The 22121-nt window shown below is 45.3% G+C and overlaps 1 protein-coding gene across 1 annotated transcript in view; it reads right to left on the bottom strand.

Moving 5' to 3' along the window:
* The window catches only part of TECRL (trans-2,3-enoyl-CoA reductase like), a 107083-nt gene that overhangs the window by 68695 nt on the left and 16267 nt on the right, over nt 1-22121 (bottom strand). Inside the window, exon 2 of the mRNA XM_026653341.1 lies at nt 14759-14810. Coding sequence (XP_026509126.1) covers nt 14759-14810 — 52 coding nt within the window. The remainder of the gene's footprint in view (nt 1-14758; nt 14811-22121) is intronic.

Genomic DNA, 22121 nt, shown 5'->3' with positions numbered 1-22121 from the left:
TCCCTCCAATCCTTTTTTTTTTTTTGCTTCGCCGCTCCGGCCGCCCCACAGGTTTTTTTCTTTTTGGTTTGCCGCTCCGACCACCCTGTGGGGGGCGGCGGCGCGGAGGAGGGGAGCGCCCTGCTGGGAGCGGGCTGCGCGCTCCGTCTGCCCCAGCCGGTGCCAGGTCTGCAGCAAGCCTGGCAGGGCAGCCCGCGTCCTTCCCTGCCCGCCGACCACAGCGGCGTGGAGCCCTCCCGGCAGGTGGTGTGGCGGGAGGGGCCGCGTGGCGAGCATCCCACTGAAGGAAGTCCTGGCTGCCCCCCTTCTCTCTCTCCCCCCGCTCCCTCCCCCTCCCCCTGCTAGCCGGGGCGCGCACTCCGCTGCCCGGGGCACGTCTGCAGCGCAGGGAGTCCCCCTGCACCCTGGCTCCGGCCGCCCCACAGGTTTTTTGGGGTTTTTTTGCTTGGGGCGGCAAAAAAGCCAGAGCCGGCCCTGGTGGCCATTGTCTCCACACAGCAATTGCCAGCTGCTGGAATGCCGTAAGCAGCTGCATAGCTCAGAGTAGTCTTAGGGCTACTCTACGTTGCAACTTGCTCCCCGGGATCAGCAAATATGGGGGACGAGGAGAGAATTAGGGCATGGGGGTGGAGTAAAGGTGACAAAGATTGGAGCTGGTCAGGAATGTTTTGATAAACATTAGATAAATTCATGGAGATTAAGTCCATTAATGGCTATTAGCCAGGATGGGTAAGGAATGGTGTCCCTAGCCTCTGTTTGTCAGAGGGTGGAGATGGACAGCAGGAGAGAGATCACTTCATCATTGCCTGTTGGGTTCACTCCCTCTGGGGCACCTGGCATTGGCCACTGTCGGTAGACAGGATACTGGGCTGGATGGACCTTTGGTCTGACCCAGGATGGCCGTTCTTATGTTCTAAATTCCTCACCCCAATCAAAAATGCGGATTTGTCAAAACTGAGAATTCAAGAATCAAGGTCCATTTTGACAAATCTCCAGACTCAAATTAAAAAGGTTGAGAAAAGTTTCAGAATTGTCACAACGAAACGATTCAAAGCGAATAATTCCAGTTTTCTGATTCTAAGCAAGTTTTCATTTCAAAATTTAAGCTAATGAGACAAAAAAGACAAAAAAAAAAAAAAAAAAACCGGACACAACAAAATGAAATATTTTTTTTAAAGTGAAATGTTTCAATAGACCAGAAACAATATATTTATTTTTTTGCTTTTGCAAAAACTGAGATTTCAACTTTCCAGCCCAATTTGAGATGAGAAAAAAATTTGAACTCAAAACTATTTGAGGAATAGTAAAGCCATTTCCTGCCCAGCTAAATTAAAGACACCTTTACAGTCCACCCCCGACCTGCACAGAAAGGCTAAAGCCAATGATCTGGCCCCATGTCTTTAAAACACCACCTCTCAGGCAATTAGCAGTTATTAATAGAGGTAAAACTGTAGTTATATTTCCATATTTGCTTGACTGACTAAAGCATAAAACTAATCTCTAATCTAATTATGATGCATTCATTCACTTTCCATAATGGCAGAGTGTTCAAACATCACACAGCTCCACCAACATCTGCTACAGTTAACTGAGTACATTGTAATTGACCTTATTTCTTGCATACTGTAAATTAAATTCTTTTAATTCATTGTTTAATTCACTACACTGAAAATTAATTCCAGCTAATAGCATAGGGCTACATTGTAGCTTTGCCACAAGCCTGGAGTGAAGGGCAGCGTGTATCTGTGCTGCCTTAGCAGCAGATCTGGGTCCAGATTATGACTCCGAATCAGAGTCAGGCACCCAGCTCCCCTTTGTTCCAAGGGGAAGTAATTTGTACCAGTTCCGTACCTGGCACAGATTAATTCTCCCTCCATTTCAGCGTAACTACTTTGCCTTAGCCACTGAAACACATTCAAATGGAAGTCCCTTTTGAAAGCAATAGGAGTTAGGTTCCTAAGTTCTTTTGAGAACCCCACTAGGTGCCTAGCGGCAGTTTTAGACACCTAAATACCTTTACAAACCTGGCCCTGAGTGACTTGCCCACATTCACACAGAAAGCCTGTGGTCAAGCAGAGAATTGGGCTGAGGTCTCCCAAGTCCCGGGCTAGCTCCCTAACCACTGGTCCGTCCTTCTTCTCTACTGACATACAGAACGGTGACATATAAACGTTCACCAGAAGCTTAACCCTTTGTAGCAAATTTCCCTTCCACCCCTTTCACAGTGGCCCAACAAGGCCTCTTCGTCCTGAGTCCATGCTCTCCTGTTCCTCACTCCATTTTCCATTGTCTCAGCCTACCCCAGAGCTTTGGTTACTTGGCCTGCTGGAAGCAGGGGGTTTCCAGAGGACAGGCTGGCAATAACTGCAGCAGCAGGGAGCTGGGACTGGTCGGCACTTCAGCTGGTTATGTACTATGGCCCAGATCCACAGAAGTAATTAGGCTCCTAAGTTCCCTTGATTTAACCAAATATTAGGAGCCTTTGTGGATCTGGGCCTACCTCCCGAGAGAGTCCTGCGATTCTGCTCTGGCCTGCATCAGAGGCTGCACTAGGATCCTCACAGTCAGTTCGGAATTTCCTCTTCCTCTGGTAGGCCCCTGTGAGAGCTCAGAACAGAGGGATCGTTCCTTTGTCTTAACGTTTAACAGGGGAGATCATCGCCATGTCTCTGGGGATTCGGTATCCCACCAACACCTGCAGGACCGGGCCTTACAGCGGATCACTCGACGTGTCACATACGGCTGTATTTGCAGAAGATCTTAGTAGCTCCCCCGGGGAACTGCGGAGTGTTGAGCTCTTCTGCACATCTCCTCACCTCATTCAGGTGCCTCCCTGGGAGCGAAGCTCTTTGGGAAATCCGGCCCATTTATGACCCCATTGCAATCAATAGGCGTTTTGGAGATATGACCCCATTGCAATCAATAGGCGTTTTGCCATTGACAGCAATGGGGCCAGGATTCCTCTCCTGGCTCAACAGCTCTGCTGTTGAACTTTCATTACACTGTTTGTTCCCAGCGTCCACTGTTCGTCCCAACACACCCGCTGAGAACACAGCCTTAATGCTAACAATGTCTGTTACGGGGGGAACATTGAATGTCGGAGTCTAAATTAGTCCAGGAGGTTTTTTTAAAAAGAATCAAAGCGATGTTGGTAGCATTTTGTAGGCCTGAACCTGCTTCACTGTGACTCCTCAGGGCTCACTACATGTTTATGCAGCACCTACTACAATGTAGCCGCATTCTCAGATGCCTCCTATGCACTACAATAATAAATAGTATAAATACTAGAGCAGCCTTGGAAAAGAGTTATGTTGTTTCTCTTGCACATCTGTCAATTAAATCCCCTGCAAATGCAAACATAAATTAATAAAAGTAAAATAAAAAAGTCACAACAACATCAAATAATCTATGAAATTTCCTTTTCCTAATGAGGCATTTAAATGATATCTTACATTCGTTCGGAGATTGTTTACACAGGATGTCGTTATGATGCAGTGTTAGAGCTCTGTAAATCTCAGCTAGGAAGAAATGTCCCAGAGAGCAAAGAGGACCAGTTCTGCTCCAAGATATGTCTCAATAGATTCACTGCCTTTTTATTATTATTATTACTACATTACTCATCAGGAATATCTGTCGTCCTCCTAATGCAGTGCAATAAAAATCAAAGCAGCAGCTGCCAAAAAAGGAAACAATTTTCATTTGCATGAATGTTTTTGCGATGATCTCGACTGTTCTATCAATGGTTTAAATGCTGAAATGTTTGTGTGTTGATCAAGGTCTTTTTCTTTTCACAAACATTTAATCAGCAGAGTAGGGTTTGGATTTCAGAAATCTCCATTCTTCCTCCAGTTCAACAAAGCAGGTAAGCATGTGCTTAAATCCATTGGGAGTCACCAAAACACTAACTCTAAATATGTGCTAACATCCCAAAGTCTCCTTACAGGATCATGACCTAAACCAGACAGGCAAAGGATGGGAGAAAGTTATTCCCATTTTATAGAGAAGAAACTGAGTCAGAGGAAGAGAAAGGGCCCGATCCAAACCCATTCAAATAGTGGAATGACTCCCATAGGTTTTGGATTAGGCCCTAAGTACCAGATTTCTATTCAAGTTAGGCACCTAAATACCTTTAAATGTCTGCCCTACGTGACTTTGCCCAAGGTTACACAGGAAGTCTGCAGCAAAATCAGGAATTGAACCCAGACAGCCTAAATCCTTGCCCAGAGTTTGAAACACAAAGCCATCCTCCTTGTCTGAGGAATTCAGGATTGCCTCACCAGTGTCATGAGTTAACACAAATCATAAATATTCTCGAGGAGGAGTAGCTTGTAACCTGCAGAAAACACCACTCCAGGAATATTTGATCCGATGTTCTGAGTCTGATCAAATAGCTATTCCTAATCACTCCATCCAACACAATTCAAACTCCCCATGAAAAAGAAACGGAGGGTAACTTGGTTACCCCAATGCCTTTCTCTATACACATGCGCCAGGCACACTCTTGAGACACACAGACAAGTGTGATACTTGAGTAACAGTTGGAGCCTTCTTTCACTGACCCTTACTATGCAAACCTGTCCAAAGGAGTTGTAGATAAATCCTAGGAGCATGAAGAGACACAAACAAAGTGGGGGACAAGTATGAACTAAACATTTAAAATGCCTTTCAGGAAAAGTCTCAGAATTGATAATTCAGTCTAGCTTTTTTTTTTTTAAACCAAGCAAGATCAGTGGTAGCCCCTCCACTGTATGGACTTCATTTAATAAGTAAATGAAACGAACACCAAGTTTCCCATGTGACTTTCAGTTATCCGGACACATGAGCCACCAGTTCAGCTAACGCAAGCCTAAACCAGCGGACCGGCGCTTGTCTATGATACAAACATGCTTGTGCAGATGTGTCCAGAACTGAACCAATCGGGCAGCCTCATATTTCTTGCTGTGTGGATGAAAACAAAGCATAAGAGGCCGGGTGGCCACGTGGAGCTTTGCACTCAGTTCCCCCCTCTGAGACCTTCAATGAATCACGTAGGCACTGCAATGCGGAGAGTGGCAATGCATAGCTTCTACGTGCTTAGCCACTCAGTGGAATCCACAAAGCCTGAATTAGGCCCCTAGGCTCCCCATACAATGAATGGGGAGAGGTTGGCGCTTAAGAATGGGCAACGGCCAATACACTACGTGAGGTGGGTGGGGACACCACGTAAGCTAGCCAATAGCAGATGCTGAGGGGAGAGGTGATTCCTAAGCCCCACCCACTCCCAGACTTAGGCCTGGTCTACAGCTAGAAGTTAGATTGGCCTAGCTTAATGGCTCAAGGCCGTGAAAAATTTCACACCCTGAGTTCTGTAGTTAGCTCAAACTCACCCCCTGGTGTAGATGCGGCTAGGTTGAAGGAAAAATTATTTTGTTGACCGAGCTCACACACACACACACACACCCACACACCTTCCAGCAATGTAGGAAGAATCTATACTATGGCACTCCAGTGGCCTAGCGGCAGCGTTGTATCTATACTGCTCTAATGCTGACAGACCCTTGGGCACCTAAGTCCTTTTGTAGATCTGGGCCTTACTGTCTCTGCTCTAATTGTAAAATAGGCACGACGATATCAAAGCGTTCATCTGTCCTCCCATTTCGATTGTATGTTCTTTGGGGCAGGAGCTGTCTCTTACTTTGTACAACACCTCGCACAAACACAGAGTAAGGGGCCCCACTCTGAATTCAGGTTTATAGATGCTACAGTAATAATAGCAAAGACATCCAAGTGTTCGTTAAAACCTGCTCAGTAAATGCTGTTGTCTCAGCAAAGACAGTAAGATCATTGTAAGGAACTCTAGAACAGAGCTTTAACGTTTTTTTCATTAATGTGGTACAGAAACTCACCATAACACGTTTCTATTAGTATCTTTAATCTGCACCAAAACCTCCAAATGTCTTCTCCCAATCAAACCATTTCCATTGACAAGGTCAACAAAGATGAATGAATAATTTGCCCAAATGAACTTGCTGTATTTCTTCACTCCCTTTGCTTTAACTATCTGTCCCCACTGAACACACTTCATTGTGCATTTCCACCTGAGTTACTACGAACATGGACAGAGGAAGTCTTATTGAAAAGAACAGATGGAAGTGATTGCCAAGCCCAAATTATCTGTAAATCTGCCCTGGGGATTGGACGCTATGGTTATTGGCCTTGCAGTCGACCGACCTAGTCAGTGGGATTCTGGCTGCCCTATACAAGCCCATGGTTTGCAGTCATAGCTCCGGGTTGGAGACAGCTATCTGGAGAATGTGTGAATTGTTACGAACTGTCCCCTCCACAACCACCTTTCCGTCCAGAGAGAGAATCCAGCCCCAGCCACTGGCCCCAGGATGGGATCAGGTCACTCTTCCAAAAAACCTTCATATTATATAAATAAAAACCCTGCTCTCCTCAGTGGAGAGGGCAGGAAAGATCCCCCTGTGAGCCTTCATGTCCTAGACACAGCTTATTTGCGTCTCTTCAGCTTCTGTGACACTTGAAGGCTCCCTGGCTGATTGACAGGCCTAGACTACAAAACTGGTTTGGGAGAGCCATAAATAGCACGATTTAGCCTCTGAGTCCCCAGCAGGTGTATTCATAGTGCAGATCTGTCTTTCCAGGCATCCAAACTGACAGATTTCATTAACTTTCTCCCACCTCAGACTCCAGCTTGAATAGGCAGTGTGGAGAGATCAGAGGAATTGCAGGTTCTTAGCAAGACTGTTATCAGACTTCCCTGCTTCTACCGAACGGGTAGACAAGGCGTTGCTGAGCAATCACTGGCCTCTTTCCTGACACTCTTAATGACTAAACCCCAGAGCATGCCTGGGTTACCTCTCAGAACTATGTAGCTTAGTGTCAGGCCCGTTCTCCAAATGGAATTACTTGATGTATTAAGAATACTCATCCTCTCTGATAACTGCAGTTTTTCCAGTTCCCATGATTTTATTGTTATCTGTGTCCTATTTTGTGTCTCCCCCACTACAGAAGGGATGTGGGCAAATTGGAGAGAGTCCAGAGGAGGGCAACAAAAATGATCAGGGGGTTGGGGCACATGACTTATGAGGAGGGGCTGAGGGAACTGGGTTTATTTAGTCTGCAGAAGAGAAGAGTGGGGGGGATTTGATAGCAGCCTTCCACTACCTGAAAGGGGGTTCCAAAGAGGATGGAGCTCGGCTGTTCTCAGTGGTGGCAGATGACAGAACAAGGAGAAATGGTCTCAAGTTGCAGTGGGGGAGGTTTAGGTTGGATATTAGGAAATACTATTTCACTAGGAGGGTGGTGAAGCACTGGAATGTGTTACCTAGGGAGGTGGTGGGATCTCCATCATTAGAGGTTTTTAGGGCCCACCTTGACAAAGCCCTGGCTGGGATGCTTTAGTTGGTGTTGGCCCTGCTTTGAGCAGGGGGTTGGATTAGATGACTTCCTGAGGTCCCTTCTAACCTTAATCTTCTAGGATTCTATGTGGGGCTGGCCTTACTGCAGCTGCTGGAAGGGAAGGCTTTACCCTAGGTATCCCCTCCCCCACATGGCCCACACAGCCCCTTGCCCCCTTTTGTAAACCTGGCCCAGGCTTGCATACAAACAGGACGCAGCAGTTTCTAAATGAGCTGCTCCTCTTCCAAGCAGTCAGCCTTCCCCACACTCTGGCTTCTCAGCAGTGCTCAGCTCAGCAAGAGTAGCCACAGAAGGAGCAGAGCTGGCAGACAGCCCTTGATGTTCAGAAAGAAGCCAGCAGGGGGCTGGATAGAGGCCCACAAAGCTGCTGGAAAGGACCATGTGATCTCCTATGTCTGTGTGGGTGTCGTTGGTGCTACCTTCTGCTTGCCAAACCACAGAGCGGAGAGGGTACCCAACACTACCATACATTAAAGGCCTGATGCAAAGCCAAGTGAAGTCAATGGGAATCTTTTCACCAGCTTCCAGGGGTTTTAGAACAGGCACTAAAGGAGATCTCCTTTGTTAAACACCCCACATAAACATCTTCACAGAGGAAGCCATTTGCAATATACAGAAACACGTTTTATTGGTCCTATAAAGCCTACAGCTGATTCTCTCTCTATCATTGAGCATCATCTACTGGTGCTGCATCTACTAAGTATTTACCTACATAAACGTCTCATTTGAAGAGCACTCTTGTACCACCTTTTATCTCAAATGATGGCAGCTTCTGGTTTTGGAGCTAGAGGATGAGGATTTTAGTCCACTCGTTTGTTTTTCACTCTGCTGAGCTCACCCTAGTAACATCTGTTAGATCAAGAAGAACGCAGACAGACCCTGGTCAGCAGCAACTGGAATCAAGCCTGGGACCTCTTCAGCTTAAAGCATAAACCTCTACTACCTGTGCTGAGAGATGCATCTCTCTTAGCCAAGGCTGCAGCAGACTCACTCACGAGCTGGCCCAGCCACCACTTGAGGGGGGCAGATTGTAGCCAATGTGTGCTCAGGGTGGCACACGCACCAGCCAGAATCTTTCTTGCCCACCTGATTTGTATTGTAACTGACCCCACTTCCCTCTACCTGTCTGGCAGTGTGTCCTGTGTACCAGAGGCAAGTTCTGTACATGCACCGAGCATTGAGCTGTCTGGGGTCTAGCCCAGGGTAGACTGCCTAGAATACTTCAGTCCACGAAGAGATTTCTTCCAGGGCGGCCAGAAATGAAAGGTGCAGACACCCTGGCCTTGATAGCTGTGACTCTTAAAGCAAACAGATAAACCCAGCGGTTCCCATCCCAGCCCCTAGGGGCAGAGCAGTCCAGGGGTGTGAAGGTCACAGGGGTGCACAATGACCCTTCCACTTCTGCTGCAGCTCCAGCTAGTCCCCTGCAAGCAACAGGGAGTGACTCTGTCCAGCTCTCAGGCCTTCCAGCCCCAACTCCCGAGGGGCCTGCTCTCCAGCCCTCCCTTTACTGACAGGCTGCTGCCTCCACCCAGAGCTGCAGCTCACGGGTCACTCCTGAGTCATGTCCCGTGACCTCAGACAGGTCTCCCCTTTCCTGTCCTATGGAGGTTATGGAGCCCTCTTCTGGCTGGCTATGTTGCTTTATGATCCAGCAGGTTCATTCCAGTATTCTACTCTTCTGCTGATCCAACCATTTTTCCTCAGCAATTTCTGCCCATAACCTTGAAATCCTTTTCCCTGATCAGTATGCTGGATGGCTTCCCCATTTTATTACCTGTTCTAGAGGCTGGGTCCTTGATCCTGGAGTAATTACATTTTCCACTTTATAGTTCTCGAGAATCTTTCCGAACTCTAACAAAACTTTGCAAACTAATAAAAGTTAGAGAATGCCACGGACATCAGCCCTAAAAGTTTAGCCTGCTCTCCAAATCACTGTTTTTAATTAACCCAACCATCCTTATATCAAAAGGAAAAGCAAAGCTTGACAAAATAAACATAACTAGACCTGTGGTTCCTAAAGTGGGGTCCCTGGATTCCTGGAGAGTCTGCTGTGAGTCACAGGGAGGGGGTCTGCCCCTTGAGCCAGGGCCCAAAAGGGGTTCCAGCAGTTTTGAGAACAAAATGGCACCCTCTGCACAGCTTGACCTGTCACGTACCGACTGGGAGAGGTCATGCTACAGGTATTCCAGTAACACTGGAAGTAAAAGGGGTCCAGGACATTTAGTGAGATACCAAAGGGTTACTTGGCAGAAAAAAGTTTGGGAACCACTGCACTAGACAAAGCACATAAGGAATAACATGTTTTAATTGTCAATGGTTGATTTTGACACCCTCCACTGCTCATCATTTTGTTCGGGCCCATTATAACACCCAGTTCTTATCTCAAAACACTTTCCAAAGGAGAATGGTATCATTATGGCCATTTTACAGATGGGTAAACTGAGGCACAAGGCAGTGAAGTGATTTGCTCCAGCTCACCCAGCGGGCCAGTGGAGGAGCCAGGAAGAATGGCATTCTGAGTCCAACTCCAGAGGTCTATCCACTAGGCTACACTTCCTGCTAGAATCATTAAACTCAAAGGAGATGCTAGCAGTTAGATCTGTAAAAGGGGGATATGATACTTCCTTCTTTCTTAAGCACTTTGAGATCTACAGCTGAAAAGCTCTCTCTAACCAGTAGGTATTAATGTGAGAATATCCTACATGATCTAGGGTTAAGAACCTGAAGACCCAAGTGTTCAACTTGCAGCAGATTCGGTAGACCAAACCCTGAACCTAAACTACTCTTCCCTGATTCATAGATGCTAGAGGGCCTGGTCCTCAGCTGCTGTAGACCAGGTTTGCTCCATTCACATCAATGTAACAAACTATAACCCACTGCTGAGTGTGACTTCAATGGGACTCTGTCAAGCCAATGGGAGTTTTGCCCAAATGAGGACTGAGAATGGACTTCAGAATGTGTTCCTACGAGCTCTTGAAGAGACTGAGTTAGAATCTACTGCAATTAGAATCTCAAAAAAAAACCAGTAACAAGTTGTAACCTGGTGATCATGATCCATCGTGCTCTTTAAAATAAATAAATCTATAATTCAGTTGCCACTCCCTTCTTCATTGTGGTGGGCAGTGAAACAGACCCTGATCACTCCTAGGAAAGGATTGGTGTTGAACAGAGATGACTTGCTCACCAAGGCAGGCTACAAGCTAGGGAGAGAACTTAACAAGGGTGATCAACGGGAAATGGATGAAGAGGGAGCAGGTGCAAATGCATGCTTAGTTGAGAATACCGGAGTCTGAGAACCATAGAATGAGGGTAATTAGCGGGTGAGATATTTCATACTATCAGTGATCTATGGTGAAGATAAAATTTCACATAGACTGAGCATTGAAAATGTAGCCTCTACAACTGCAACTATTTTCTGCCCCTTCGTAAAAGGTTTGTATTTACTGATTGCCTTCCCCTCATGCCCCATTTGTGCATCCATGCATGTGCACACACACATGAAGGCTAGCAGCTATAAGAGTGGGAGAAAAGGGATGAAATTAAACCAAAAATGATAGAGTTGGATTGAGGAAAAATTAGTGAATCAGAACTGGTAGGAAAGACGTGCTAGACTGAGGACTTGTCTACACTACTGGCCGGATCGATGGGCAGCGATCGATCCAGTGTGTGTGGGGGAGGAGGGGCTTGATTTATCATGTCTATTATAGATGTGATAAATCGACTGCCGATCGCTCTAGCGTCGACTCCGGTATTCTACCTCAACGAGAAGTGCAAAGGGAATCGACGGGAGAGCGTCTCCCATCGACACACTGCAGTGAAGACACCACAGTAAGTAGATCTAAGTATGTAGATTTCAGCTACGTTATTCATGTAGCTGAAGCTGCGTAACTTAGATCGATTCTCTTCCACCTCCCCATTCCCCCCCCCATAGTGTAGACCAGCCCTAAGAGAACAATCCGCTTTTTAGGGAGACTAGACAGAAGTAACAGAGTAGCAGGTAACAAAAACTTACAGGAAAAGCTGTGTCACAAAGCTCGCCCAGTGGGCAATATAGAGCTACATTGTCATACCTTTACTCATGCTAAAGAGCAACTTACTCCATACACAGCTCCATCAATGTCATTAGGAGTACATGAGGAATAAGGTACTATTAGGTGTAACGAATGGTGTCACAAGGCTGGTTTCACACAAGGTTGCACTGGTTTAACCAAACAAAAAAAAATCCAACTTGATCTTAGTTAAACTGATGTACACCCTTGTGTGGAATTTTTAGCATTAATGTCTGAACAATATAAACCAAGTTTAAGTCAATTTAAGAGTCTGTACAGGAATTTGCACCAGTTTAAGTGAATTTATTTAAAAAGAAATCCCATCTTTAATTGAATGGATACAACCCCCAACTGCCCAAACATTCTTCACAAGAACATGAACAGTTTTCAAGCCATTCCTGTTCTGAATTTCTCAAACCTTTACAGAGACAAAAAAGAAATACACCTCTACCCTGATATAATGCGACCCGATATAACACGAATTTGGATATAACGCAGTAAAGCAGTGCTCCGGCGGGGCTTCGCATTCCAGTAGATCAAAGCAAGTTTGATATAACGCGGTTTCACCTATAATGCGGTAAGATATTTTGGCTCCCGAGGACAGCGTTATATCAGTGTAGAGGTGTAATTTAAGAGCAGTCACAATAAAGGAAGTTTAAAGTAATCAACTGCAAGTGTTCACAATCAAATTCAGCCCTGAGATTCAGAGATTAAGCCCAGAAGGGACTATTAGATCTAGTCTGATCTTCTGCTGTTACTCCTGTAACTGCCCAGTTACTCCTGTACTGAGCCCAGTAACTTGTGTTTGGCAAAAGCATCTCTTCCAGAGCAGAATCCAGTCTCCATTGGAAAAGATCAAACAATGGAAAAATCAGCCCCTTTCCTTGCTAGTTTGTTCTAATGGTTAATCCCCTTCCCTGTTGAAAAAAATTATGCCCCATTTCTAGTTTGAATTTGTCTGGCTTTAAGTTCCTGCCAGTGGTTCTTACATTGCCTTTCTCCCCTGGACTCAAGAGCCTTTTAATACCAGGTATCTTCTCCTCATGTTGAGTTCTTATTCAAAAGAATGGGAATTGCAAACAGATGTCTGAAGCATGACTGCAATCCTAAGGGACCACCTCTGCTTCCATTAGTTCATCTTGAGGAGTACCTTACTCTCACGACGCTCAGAGAGTCAGGATGGAGGAAGGAACTAGCATAAGGGTGGCAGAATCAGGACCTATGAAGAAGTTACTTAAATATTGTGATTACCTGAAGACACAATTCAGAATTAAAAAAGACATTGCAGTATATTTGCTTGTGGCGACCCTATTTTAAAAAGGACATATGGCAGTAAGCACCTATGGATTGAGCTATATTCTATAGACTATAGTGATATTTGCTTTATCACCATTGTACATCATGATAACAGTGGGGCTACCTATGGGTCATATCTTTTAATCAAAGTCCATGGAACTCAGTAGAAAGATTCCCATTGACTTCAGTGGGCTTTGGGACAGGCTCTGAAGGTACCAGTCAATGTAAAAGTTGCTGAAGTGACATCACTGTTTTCTCACATCAAGAGCATACATTAAATGGCATCACAAGCACACATGGCATTTATTTGATGGGTCACGGTCCAGTAAGACTGGCATAGCCAGCTTCAGAAAGACCATGTCAATGTAGAAGGTGCTTATATACACACACACACATAACAGTGATAAGCATCAGGATATTATCTGAGTGAGGATCTTAGCTAAACCAAAGCCTTAGCTAAACCAAAGGAAATGCGAATAAGAGGACTGCTACAGAGCAATACACTTACTAGTTTTCTTTCCAGTTGTTTTCAAATGCACCGTCTCCCAAATTTGGCCCATCAGGTCAACAGAGGAAGAGGAGACATGTTGCATCATTGCCTCTACAGTCAGCAATTACAGTAGGAAGATAACTAGGTGTCAAATATTTCCTTCATTTCATCTTTGGAAGACATATACACAGAAACTCAAATAACTTCTTCTGGGAAATAGTTAATGCTCATGCTACAGAAGTGAGCCAGGGACAGCATCATATACCACAGAGGTAAGAACCATGCAAACCACAGTTCCTTCACACCCATCAGGATTCTCCACAGACATTTTAGACAAAGCTTTGGAGTCTAGGTGCATTCCCAGCTCTTACTCCCAGGTTTTCATCACCTCTCATTTTTATAGGTGCATGTGGAGGGGGAGGGAATGTAGATTCAAGTAAGCTTGCTCTTACTTGAATCCACATCTACACCAGCTCTATAATCTACAAATAAACAAGATCCATTTTTTATACTCAACTATCTGAAAAAGACCAAAAGAAGAACAATCCTAGAAGAGGGGAAGGATTGTCCGATGCTAAAGGAACTAGAAAGGGAGGGTGTAATTCTGGACTGTGACAGATTTACTGTGTGACCCTGAGCAAATCACATAACCTCTGTGCCTCGCCTCATCTGTAAAATGGAGACACTACTACAAGACCCGGCCAGAAAGCAAGAATTCCATTTCATGAAAGATTGAGGTTTTGACATTTGGTTTTGTTGAGCATCAGGATGAAACCGAGACCTGAGAGAACGAACCAGAGAGAATGCCCACATACATGCCCCACCCCAAATAGCCAATAGCCCCAGTAGTTTGAGCACTCATGCAGGATGTGGAAGAGGCAGGTTAAGTCCCTGCTCTGAATAGGGACTTAGGTGCCACTCTCCTACCTCCCAGATGAGTGCCCCAACCACTTGGCCACCAACTATTTGGGAGGTGAGTGGCAGCTCCCTGCCCATCCCTGGCTTTGACCAGAAATTGCATCTTGGAATTGAAGCCTTCCCGACAAAGGGTTAATCAAAACCGATATTTGTCTGCAAAACGTTTCCATTTTGGCAAGCTGGCATTGTGATGGAGGAGACATTTCAGCAAAAGATTCCCAACCCACTCTAAACTCTACCTCCTTTGCCTTGAAGAATGTAGTCTACATAGGCAAGACAGTCAGTCACTATGTGTGGTACAGCACCCAACGTACTGCAGGGCTCTGTGGTGGCCTTTAGTTGCTACTGTAATATCAAGACCTGAAAAGTCTTCCCCCTTTATAGGGAGTCGGATGTATTCTATATTACCCTCCTACAGGTCTGGGAGGCCACAGCACTCCCACTGTGTCATTGTTACTCCAAAACAGCTGTCAGGCCAATCTAAGCCCTGGTGTGAAGTGTCATGAAAGTGAAGTTGACAAACTTTTCCAAGCATTAAGTCCCCCCAGCATGCTTCCAGACGGATGTCCAGAGTACTTACATGTTTTGTGAAATTTATGTTTTACATCAAGGAGGGAGGATGATGGAGGTACCTGAAAGAGAAACAGACAGGAGCAGATTAGTTTTTACTCCTTTATCCTCCTCTTCTAGTCTGGGGATGGGAACATACACACATTCATTTCACAAGTGGCCACTTCCGTTTGCCTACAGCTGCTTCGGGCAATGTCCATGCAACGCAGCGACTTCACTGTTCTTGTTTGTACTCCAACACTCTTTGCCCATGTAATGTTTTGGTTATAACTGGGATTAGCCGGATGTGGCCTGTAACCAGTATAAACAGCACTGGCATAAATTCCAACTGCGGAGGAGGAAAGCTGCTACTTCTCATGTGACAATCCCTTCCCCAAAGATCAAACCAATGGGACTCCTTGAGGACTAAGGTACTACTCCCTATAAGGGAGATTATCAGAATCTGGCTCTTGGCGCTAGGAACAGGTAGGGAATGGGCAGTTTTCGAGAGGGCCTGCTTAAGGAGTAAAGAACGACTCAGTACAAGGGTATAAGAATCTGTATTTCCATAAAGAACTGACAAGCTACTTCGTTATCCTCCTTACAACTTTCCTTTGCTGTGATGCTTACAAAAAACGACACACACTTGACAAGGTTTAGATTGCTGGTGTGCCGAATGAGACCAATATGGTCTCATTGCTTCCTTGTACTCCCATGTCTGTCTGTAGCCATCTATTGGCCTTGTATTATACTGTACACTCCTTGGGGCAGGGATGGTCCGTTTGTTCTGAGTTTGTACAGCACTTATTACCGGACCCGGGAGTCCAGGTCCTTGGTTGAGCTCTTAGGCACAATAGTCATAATAAGTCTCTGCGAGTCTAATAAGAACTCATGAAGACAATCAGGACATGGCCGGGACATAACTGTCATGGGACTGCATTGCTCTAATTCTTAGCGATACAGAAGAGCAATAAAGTTGTGTTATCCTGTTAATCAGGGACCTGTGGAACAAGCAGACAGCTTCTGTAGCTTCTTCTCTAAAGTAGTTTATTTTCTGCACTATTGTTCACGTACAAATCCAATCATGGTATTTTACTTTTGAAAAACAGTTGAGGTGCTAACCAATTTTTTTTTTACAATTCATGTTGATTTAAAAAGGTATAGTGTACATTGTATCTGTGATAGACACTAGGGATATACGGCAAATTAAGAGGGAAAGGAGATGGATCACTAAAGGAATTGGTGAAGGATGCAAAGAATTTGACTCTTAGGTTAACAATTCATACCAGGCCCTGGGAAATAGCAATCAAATCCCATGAGGGATTGGTGGCCTGTGGAAGATACGCTAAAACTCTCAGTCCAGCTCTTGGTAGGAGAAGGTCCAAATAACGCCACCCTATCTTGGTCATCTAAGCAGAGAGACAAAGAAGCAAACACAGAATCCTCAGCTGGTGCAAGTTGTCGATGTTCCAGTGGAACATTGCTTCCCTGAGATCTGTCTACATGACTTTTGTCGTCATTACAGCAAGCCTCCTTTCCAGGGCCATTCGGCTCTGGCCGAGATGGGTCTACATGCATGTGAAACAGTAAGAGGACAGAACTGCTGCTCTTCAAGGTCTTGGAAGATACAGTGGCTAGGGTGGGATCATCCTAGTTTGGGCTGTAGAAGGGAGTCTTGTGTGGTGATTCCAGTAGGTTAAAAATGGCTAATTTACATTATGATGGTAGAAGTTATGGAAAGCCTAAAGTAAGTATGCAGAAGGCCGCATTTTCCTACATGAGGCTTATAAAGAATAGAATTCTGTAAGAGGAAGAATGGTCCAGTGGTTAGAGTGTCAGCCTGTCATTCCAGTGACCCACATTCCATTCTCTGCTTTGCCACAAGCATCTGTGGAAACCATCGCCAAGATGTTTGGTCTCTGTGGCTCACTTCCCCCATCTTTAAAATGAGGAAAGTACTATTTGTCTAACTCCTAGGGGTGTTTGGCGCTCAGAAACCATGGTAATGGGGCCAGTTAAGTACCTTAGGTTTCCTTTCTTGCCAACTTTGAAGAGAATGGGGGGGAAATATTGATCCAAGGAAATAAGAGGATCAAGAACCAACAGTTATAGCTCAATACAGAAACCAAATGAATTCATCTTTCGCATAAGTGATAAATCAACATTTCTAAATCAGTAAGATATAGAGTAGACAGTCAACTAGGTCTGGATTTTGACCGACCAGAGCAATGTAACCATATGTTCCAGTTGAACAGTAAATAGTTGCCGTTAAATTCCAAAGGAATAAATGGGGTGGTGCTTGATTTAAATCAGTGGTGTTCAAACTTATTTGATTGTTCTCCCCCTTTCTTTTTATCTGTAGCTGATTACATCCCCATCTCCCACAAGGACATATATCGCCACCCAGCTCCGAAGGCAGAGCGGAGAGCAGCAGCTGGTGGCCTGGCACCCAGCTCTGAAGGCAGTGACCTGCCAGCAGCAGCACATAAGTAAAGGTGGCAATGTGAAAAGTGATATTCATCAGTATCACTTTTCACAGCCGACTTTGCAGCCTATGGCCATCCTTACTTCTGTGCTGCTGCTACCACCACAGGGCTGACAGCTGGAGCCCCACTACTTCTAGGGGAGGGATTGGGGGGTGGAGTTGGGTGGAAGGAGAGCCCGAGTACGGGGCTCCAGCTGTCCCCTTTATTCGCACATCCCGAGTGTGCACAGCCCTAGCCACCCAGGGCTGATAGCCAGAGCTCTTATATTTATGTATGAGAGCCCAATGGAGGCACAAGCTGTGCTTTATTTTTTAGATAAATAAAAACAGCTCGTGTTTCCCTTGGGAAGTCCAGCCTGTAGTTTGAGAACTGCTGGTTTAAATAATTAAAGTTCGGGTTCCCCCGTCCCCCTTTGACCTCCAATTGTGGGACTCTCCAGTTTAGCTGGGAGTTAACTCTTCCTTCCCTCAGCCAAGGTCCAGCGTCTGTTGGAATTGTGGAGAGTTAGTCTGTAGCCAGGGCTGTAACACCACTGAATTCACTGGGTGAAGTCCCTGAAGTCAATAGCAAAACATCCTCTTGACTTCAGTGGGGCCAGGATTTCACCCAGTGAAATTACACCAGGTACGTGAGAGAAAGGTCTGATCCTGAATTCTGGGGCATTGTTTTGGAGTTCTAGCACCAGCATTATCTTACCCTGTGGATACAATGACGAAAGAAAACATTTTATCTGTATCTGGTGAGTACATAAGCGATTCCATAAGAGTACCTACAGGACCTTTATAGAAGGTCTGAGGGAGCCAACATTCACTCCTGGACAAATGGTAGCGTTGAGGTACAAATGCCATCCCTGTAGGTACATCATCCTATAATGTACACACACACACACACACACACACACACACACACAACAGAAATGCTTCAAAGCTTTCAGACTTGGCCTGATTCCAGTATCCCTCTGCCTTTTTATATGAGGCTAGAATCCCTTTGTTACATGAGGGCACCTGCAGAGGTCTTGAAAGGAGAGAGAAGGTCAGACTACATTTTAGAAATCTCTAAAAATTACCAAAAATACCTTTCCCCACACAATGTTTTATGATCTGGAAGCTTTCCCACTGTTAGAAGCAAGTGCTGTATATCCACAACGAAGAGTCTGAAACACAGGAAACCAGACTAAACACTGCACATTTTACTTTCTGGCCCCAGAGACATGACCCAGATCAAGATTCTGAAGGTTTACACCCCTGTCATAAGACGAGGGCAGTACTGCTCATGGTCTGTTCTTACACTGGAAAGGGAGGAGTCCTGACTTTCTAAATGTTTACGGGCACTAATTACTTGTGTTAAGCCTGGTCTACACTAGGGGGAGGGGGCGGGAAATCGATCTAAGTTACGCCACTTCAGTTATGTGAATAACGTAGCTGAAGTCGATGTACTTAGATCGACTTAACATGGTGTCTTCACTGCAGTGAGTCGACTGCTGCCACTCCCCCATCGACTCCGCCTGTGCCTCTCGCGGCAGGGGAGTACAGAAGTCGACGGGAGAGTGCTCGGGGATCGATTTATCACATCTAGACTAGACGTGATAAATTGACCCTTACTGGATCGATCGCTGCCCGTCGATCCGGTGGGTAGTGTAGACATACCCTTAGTGTCTGCAGCCCCACCCAAGAGCAGAGCCTTATTGGGACAGGTGCTAAACAAAACCCAAACAAAACACTGAGAGACTATTGCTGCCTCAAAGAGCCTATGATCAAAATGGACAAAGGGAAACAGAGGCACAGAGATCAGCAGCATAGCCAGGAATTGAACCTCCTGACTCCCAGTCAAGACAGCACTTCATCCACATAACCATGCTGCCTCCCCTCATTCAACCAGAAAAAGCTCCTGTTTTGAGCCCTGATTAGTGAGGAGGTATTGTACCTCAACGCTACCATTTGTCCAGGAGTGAATGTTGGCTCCCTCGGACCTCAGAGCAGTGCAACTTTGTGGGAGACATGCTGAAGTTGGGAAGAAATGAGGAAACATTTCTGACAGGTTGCGGTTTTTAAATGCCATCCCTAAACATAAGGGTTGATGCCTGTAGCCTGAGGTGCTAAACACTTCCCTTTATAAGCCCCTTCTTTCAATTACTTATGACTTTGCCAAACTTTAGCTCTTTGGGCTGAAGTCAGTGGACGTTCCACTGATGTGTCCCAGGGAAAGAATTGAGCCACTAAGTGTTGGACTCTTACTCTAGATAGGGCTCGAAGAAAATGGTTTTCCCATCCCATGAAAGTTTGATAGTTCAAGTAGTTTCCTGTTCCACACTGGGACAGGGCAGAGACTTTCCAAAGTTTTTCATAACATACCCCACCCTCTGCAAAGAGAGTTCAACCTCCAACTAGATGAATCAGGCAGAGCTGGGGCCAGAACCTGGGTCTTTTGCATTGCAGGTGAGCGTTTTAAGAACCAAGCAATTTTTAGGTGGTTTGACCAGAAATTGGAGCCTGAGAAAAAGCTTCACAACAAGAATTTAACCAAAACAACCCTTTCCTGTGAAAAGTTTCAGTTTTCCTTAGTCAGCATTTTCCACCCAAAAACATTTAGTCAGACGCTCTCACTGCTCAGCTCTGAAGTTTTTAAAGAAGAGTGACGGACTTGGGGCTGGGGTCTGTATTTAGAGATACCTATTGAACCTGAGGTTATAGTGCGTATTTCCAAGCAACTATGGGCTTCTACAGGCTACCACTTATATCACTCAGAGGTGTGAATAAGCCACCCCCTGGAGCAACGTAAGTTACTGACCTAAGTGCTGGTGTTGACAGGGCTATGCCAATGGGAGAGCTTCTCCCACCGAGATAGCTACTGCCTCTCGTGTAGCTGGATTTTTTATGCCGACGGGAGAGCTCTCTTCACCAGATGCGCTACAGCTGCATCAGAGTAGCACGTTAGAGTAGACTAGCCCTATGACCATTATGCTTATGGCTTAAGGTGGACAGGCTACTTAATAGATCTGGAGTCACACTCATTATGTTTTTATACCTGAGAGAGCCTGGAGCATTGATGAGGATAGAAGGCAGAAAGATTTGTTTTGTGGGTCAGTTGACTACCAGCCAATGATTTCTCCATACTTCAGAAGAACTATGCAGCATAGAAGGAGAAAAGGCCTTTTCTTCTTCAGGATGATTTGGGACATTAAGGAGTCAAGGTGTCTCTTTATCCTGCAGAGGTTAGGAGGACACATCCTATAGAAGGATTAAATACAATTTTTGTGACTCACTGCCTTAAAAAAAAAAAGACTTCATAAAGCAACCAGTGAAGTTATGGATTGCAATATTGATCAGCTTGAAGACAATGCAGAGACATCTTACAAATCAGAATGTCCTCTGCATGCTCCATTAATTATCTTTTGTTCAATGGAACTTGAAATGGAATCGTAAGGTTGGAACACCACACCACCTTGTCACCCACTGTACTTAATTGAATAAAAACTTTTTGAAATATGCTGTGACAATTATAATTTCTTCTCCCCTTTTATTCCCTTTAAATTATTCTGGGAAGGGCGATAACCCTGCTTTTACTCCAGTTCATGCTGGTTAAATATGCAAAGGTCAAAACACAGTAAAGACCAGTCTTGGGCGATTTAAAAAAGAAATGCCTTTCATTTTAAAAGCAGTTCTTATTTGGATGTAGTCGGAAGAAAACCTTCTGCTTTCCAGCCATGAAAAGTGCCATCTTGCTACCTACCCTTAGATCCATGCAAAGATCATTTACCTGCCTCATTACTCCAACGACATCACCCAACCCTTTGCACACTTCCATTGTACGTTTGACCATTTAGCCATTCTTGAGTTGTTCTCCCATATTCTTTGGGAGAAGGAAGGATTTTTAAATTAAACCATTGGAAAATGTATTTTTTATATCCTCGCATAACTCAACAGCTAATATGTTGATGTTTAGGGGATTTAGGTATGTGCTCAAAGTTAAGCAGATGGGGCTTTCCTGGATAGGGGCCTATGTGTTGAAAGTTGCAGCCTGAGATATAAATATTTTACAAACGAAAGCATAAAATCCAGGCCCTTCTGATGGGTAGCTAGCGTCTGTTTCTGATGAACCCTCACTGGCTGCCTCGGCTGTTTCCTACCTTGGTTTGCTTGCAGGCATCTGTGCTCTCCAGTTCTCTCCCTAGAGTTTCATCTCTCCATGCAGCTTTTCCCAGTTTGTTGCGGAGGAGTTTTCTTCACGATCTCTCTTAGACTCTGTCAACCCTCTGGAACCCCTGCTGCCCTCCAGGGCTAATCCCTACAACAGCTGTCCTCTTTCACTCCTCCCCTGGTGACTCTTCCTTTATAGGGAGCCACCCAGTTTGGTTCTCCCCAGCTGGGACTAATCCTTGATTACCTGCCTCCCTTCCAGGTACCACAGAAAGGGCTAATTGGGCTCTCTGATTCCTCTTAACCCTATCCTCATCAGTGTGGGCTTGATACACCACATCACAGCGAGGTTATAGTGGAAAGTGTTTTGCAACCTTGCCTGTCACTATGAGAAACCACAATGGTCTCGTATATCAGGTGTCACCTCCAGGAAGGAAGATGGTCCAGTAGGCTTGTAGGTGGGTAAACTGGGTTCAGCTCTCTGCTGTATACTGGGGTGTTCATGTGTCCATCAGAGCACAAGGCACTGGACAGAGGTCTGCTTCATTCAATGTCTCAGTTTCCCCCTCTGCCTCACATAACAGGAGCCTCTTAAAGGTACAAGTATCAGAGGGGTAGCTGTTTTAGTCTGGATCTGTAAAAAGCAACAGAGAGTCCTGTGGCACCTTTAAGACTAACAGATGTATTGGAGCATAAGCTTTCGTGGGTGAATACCCACTTCGTCGGACGCAGGAATTAAAGATTATCTCATGTGATGAAATCTTCAGGGGTT

This window comes from Terrapene carolina, unplaced genomic scaffold (assembly GCF_002925995.2).
Source record: "Terrapene carolina triunguis isolate 2854851 unplaced genomic scaffold, T_m_triunguis-2.0 Scaffold136, whole genome shotgun sequence".
Taxonomy (NCBI): domain Eukaryota; kingdom Metazoa; phylum Chordata; order Testudines; family Emydidae; genus Terrapene; species Terrapene triunguis.
This window is presented reverse-complemented; position numbering and strand designations above follow the sequence as displayed.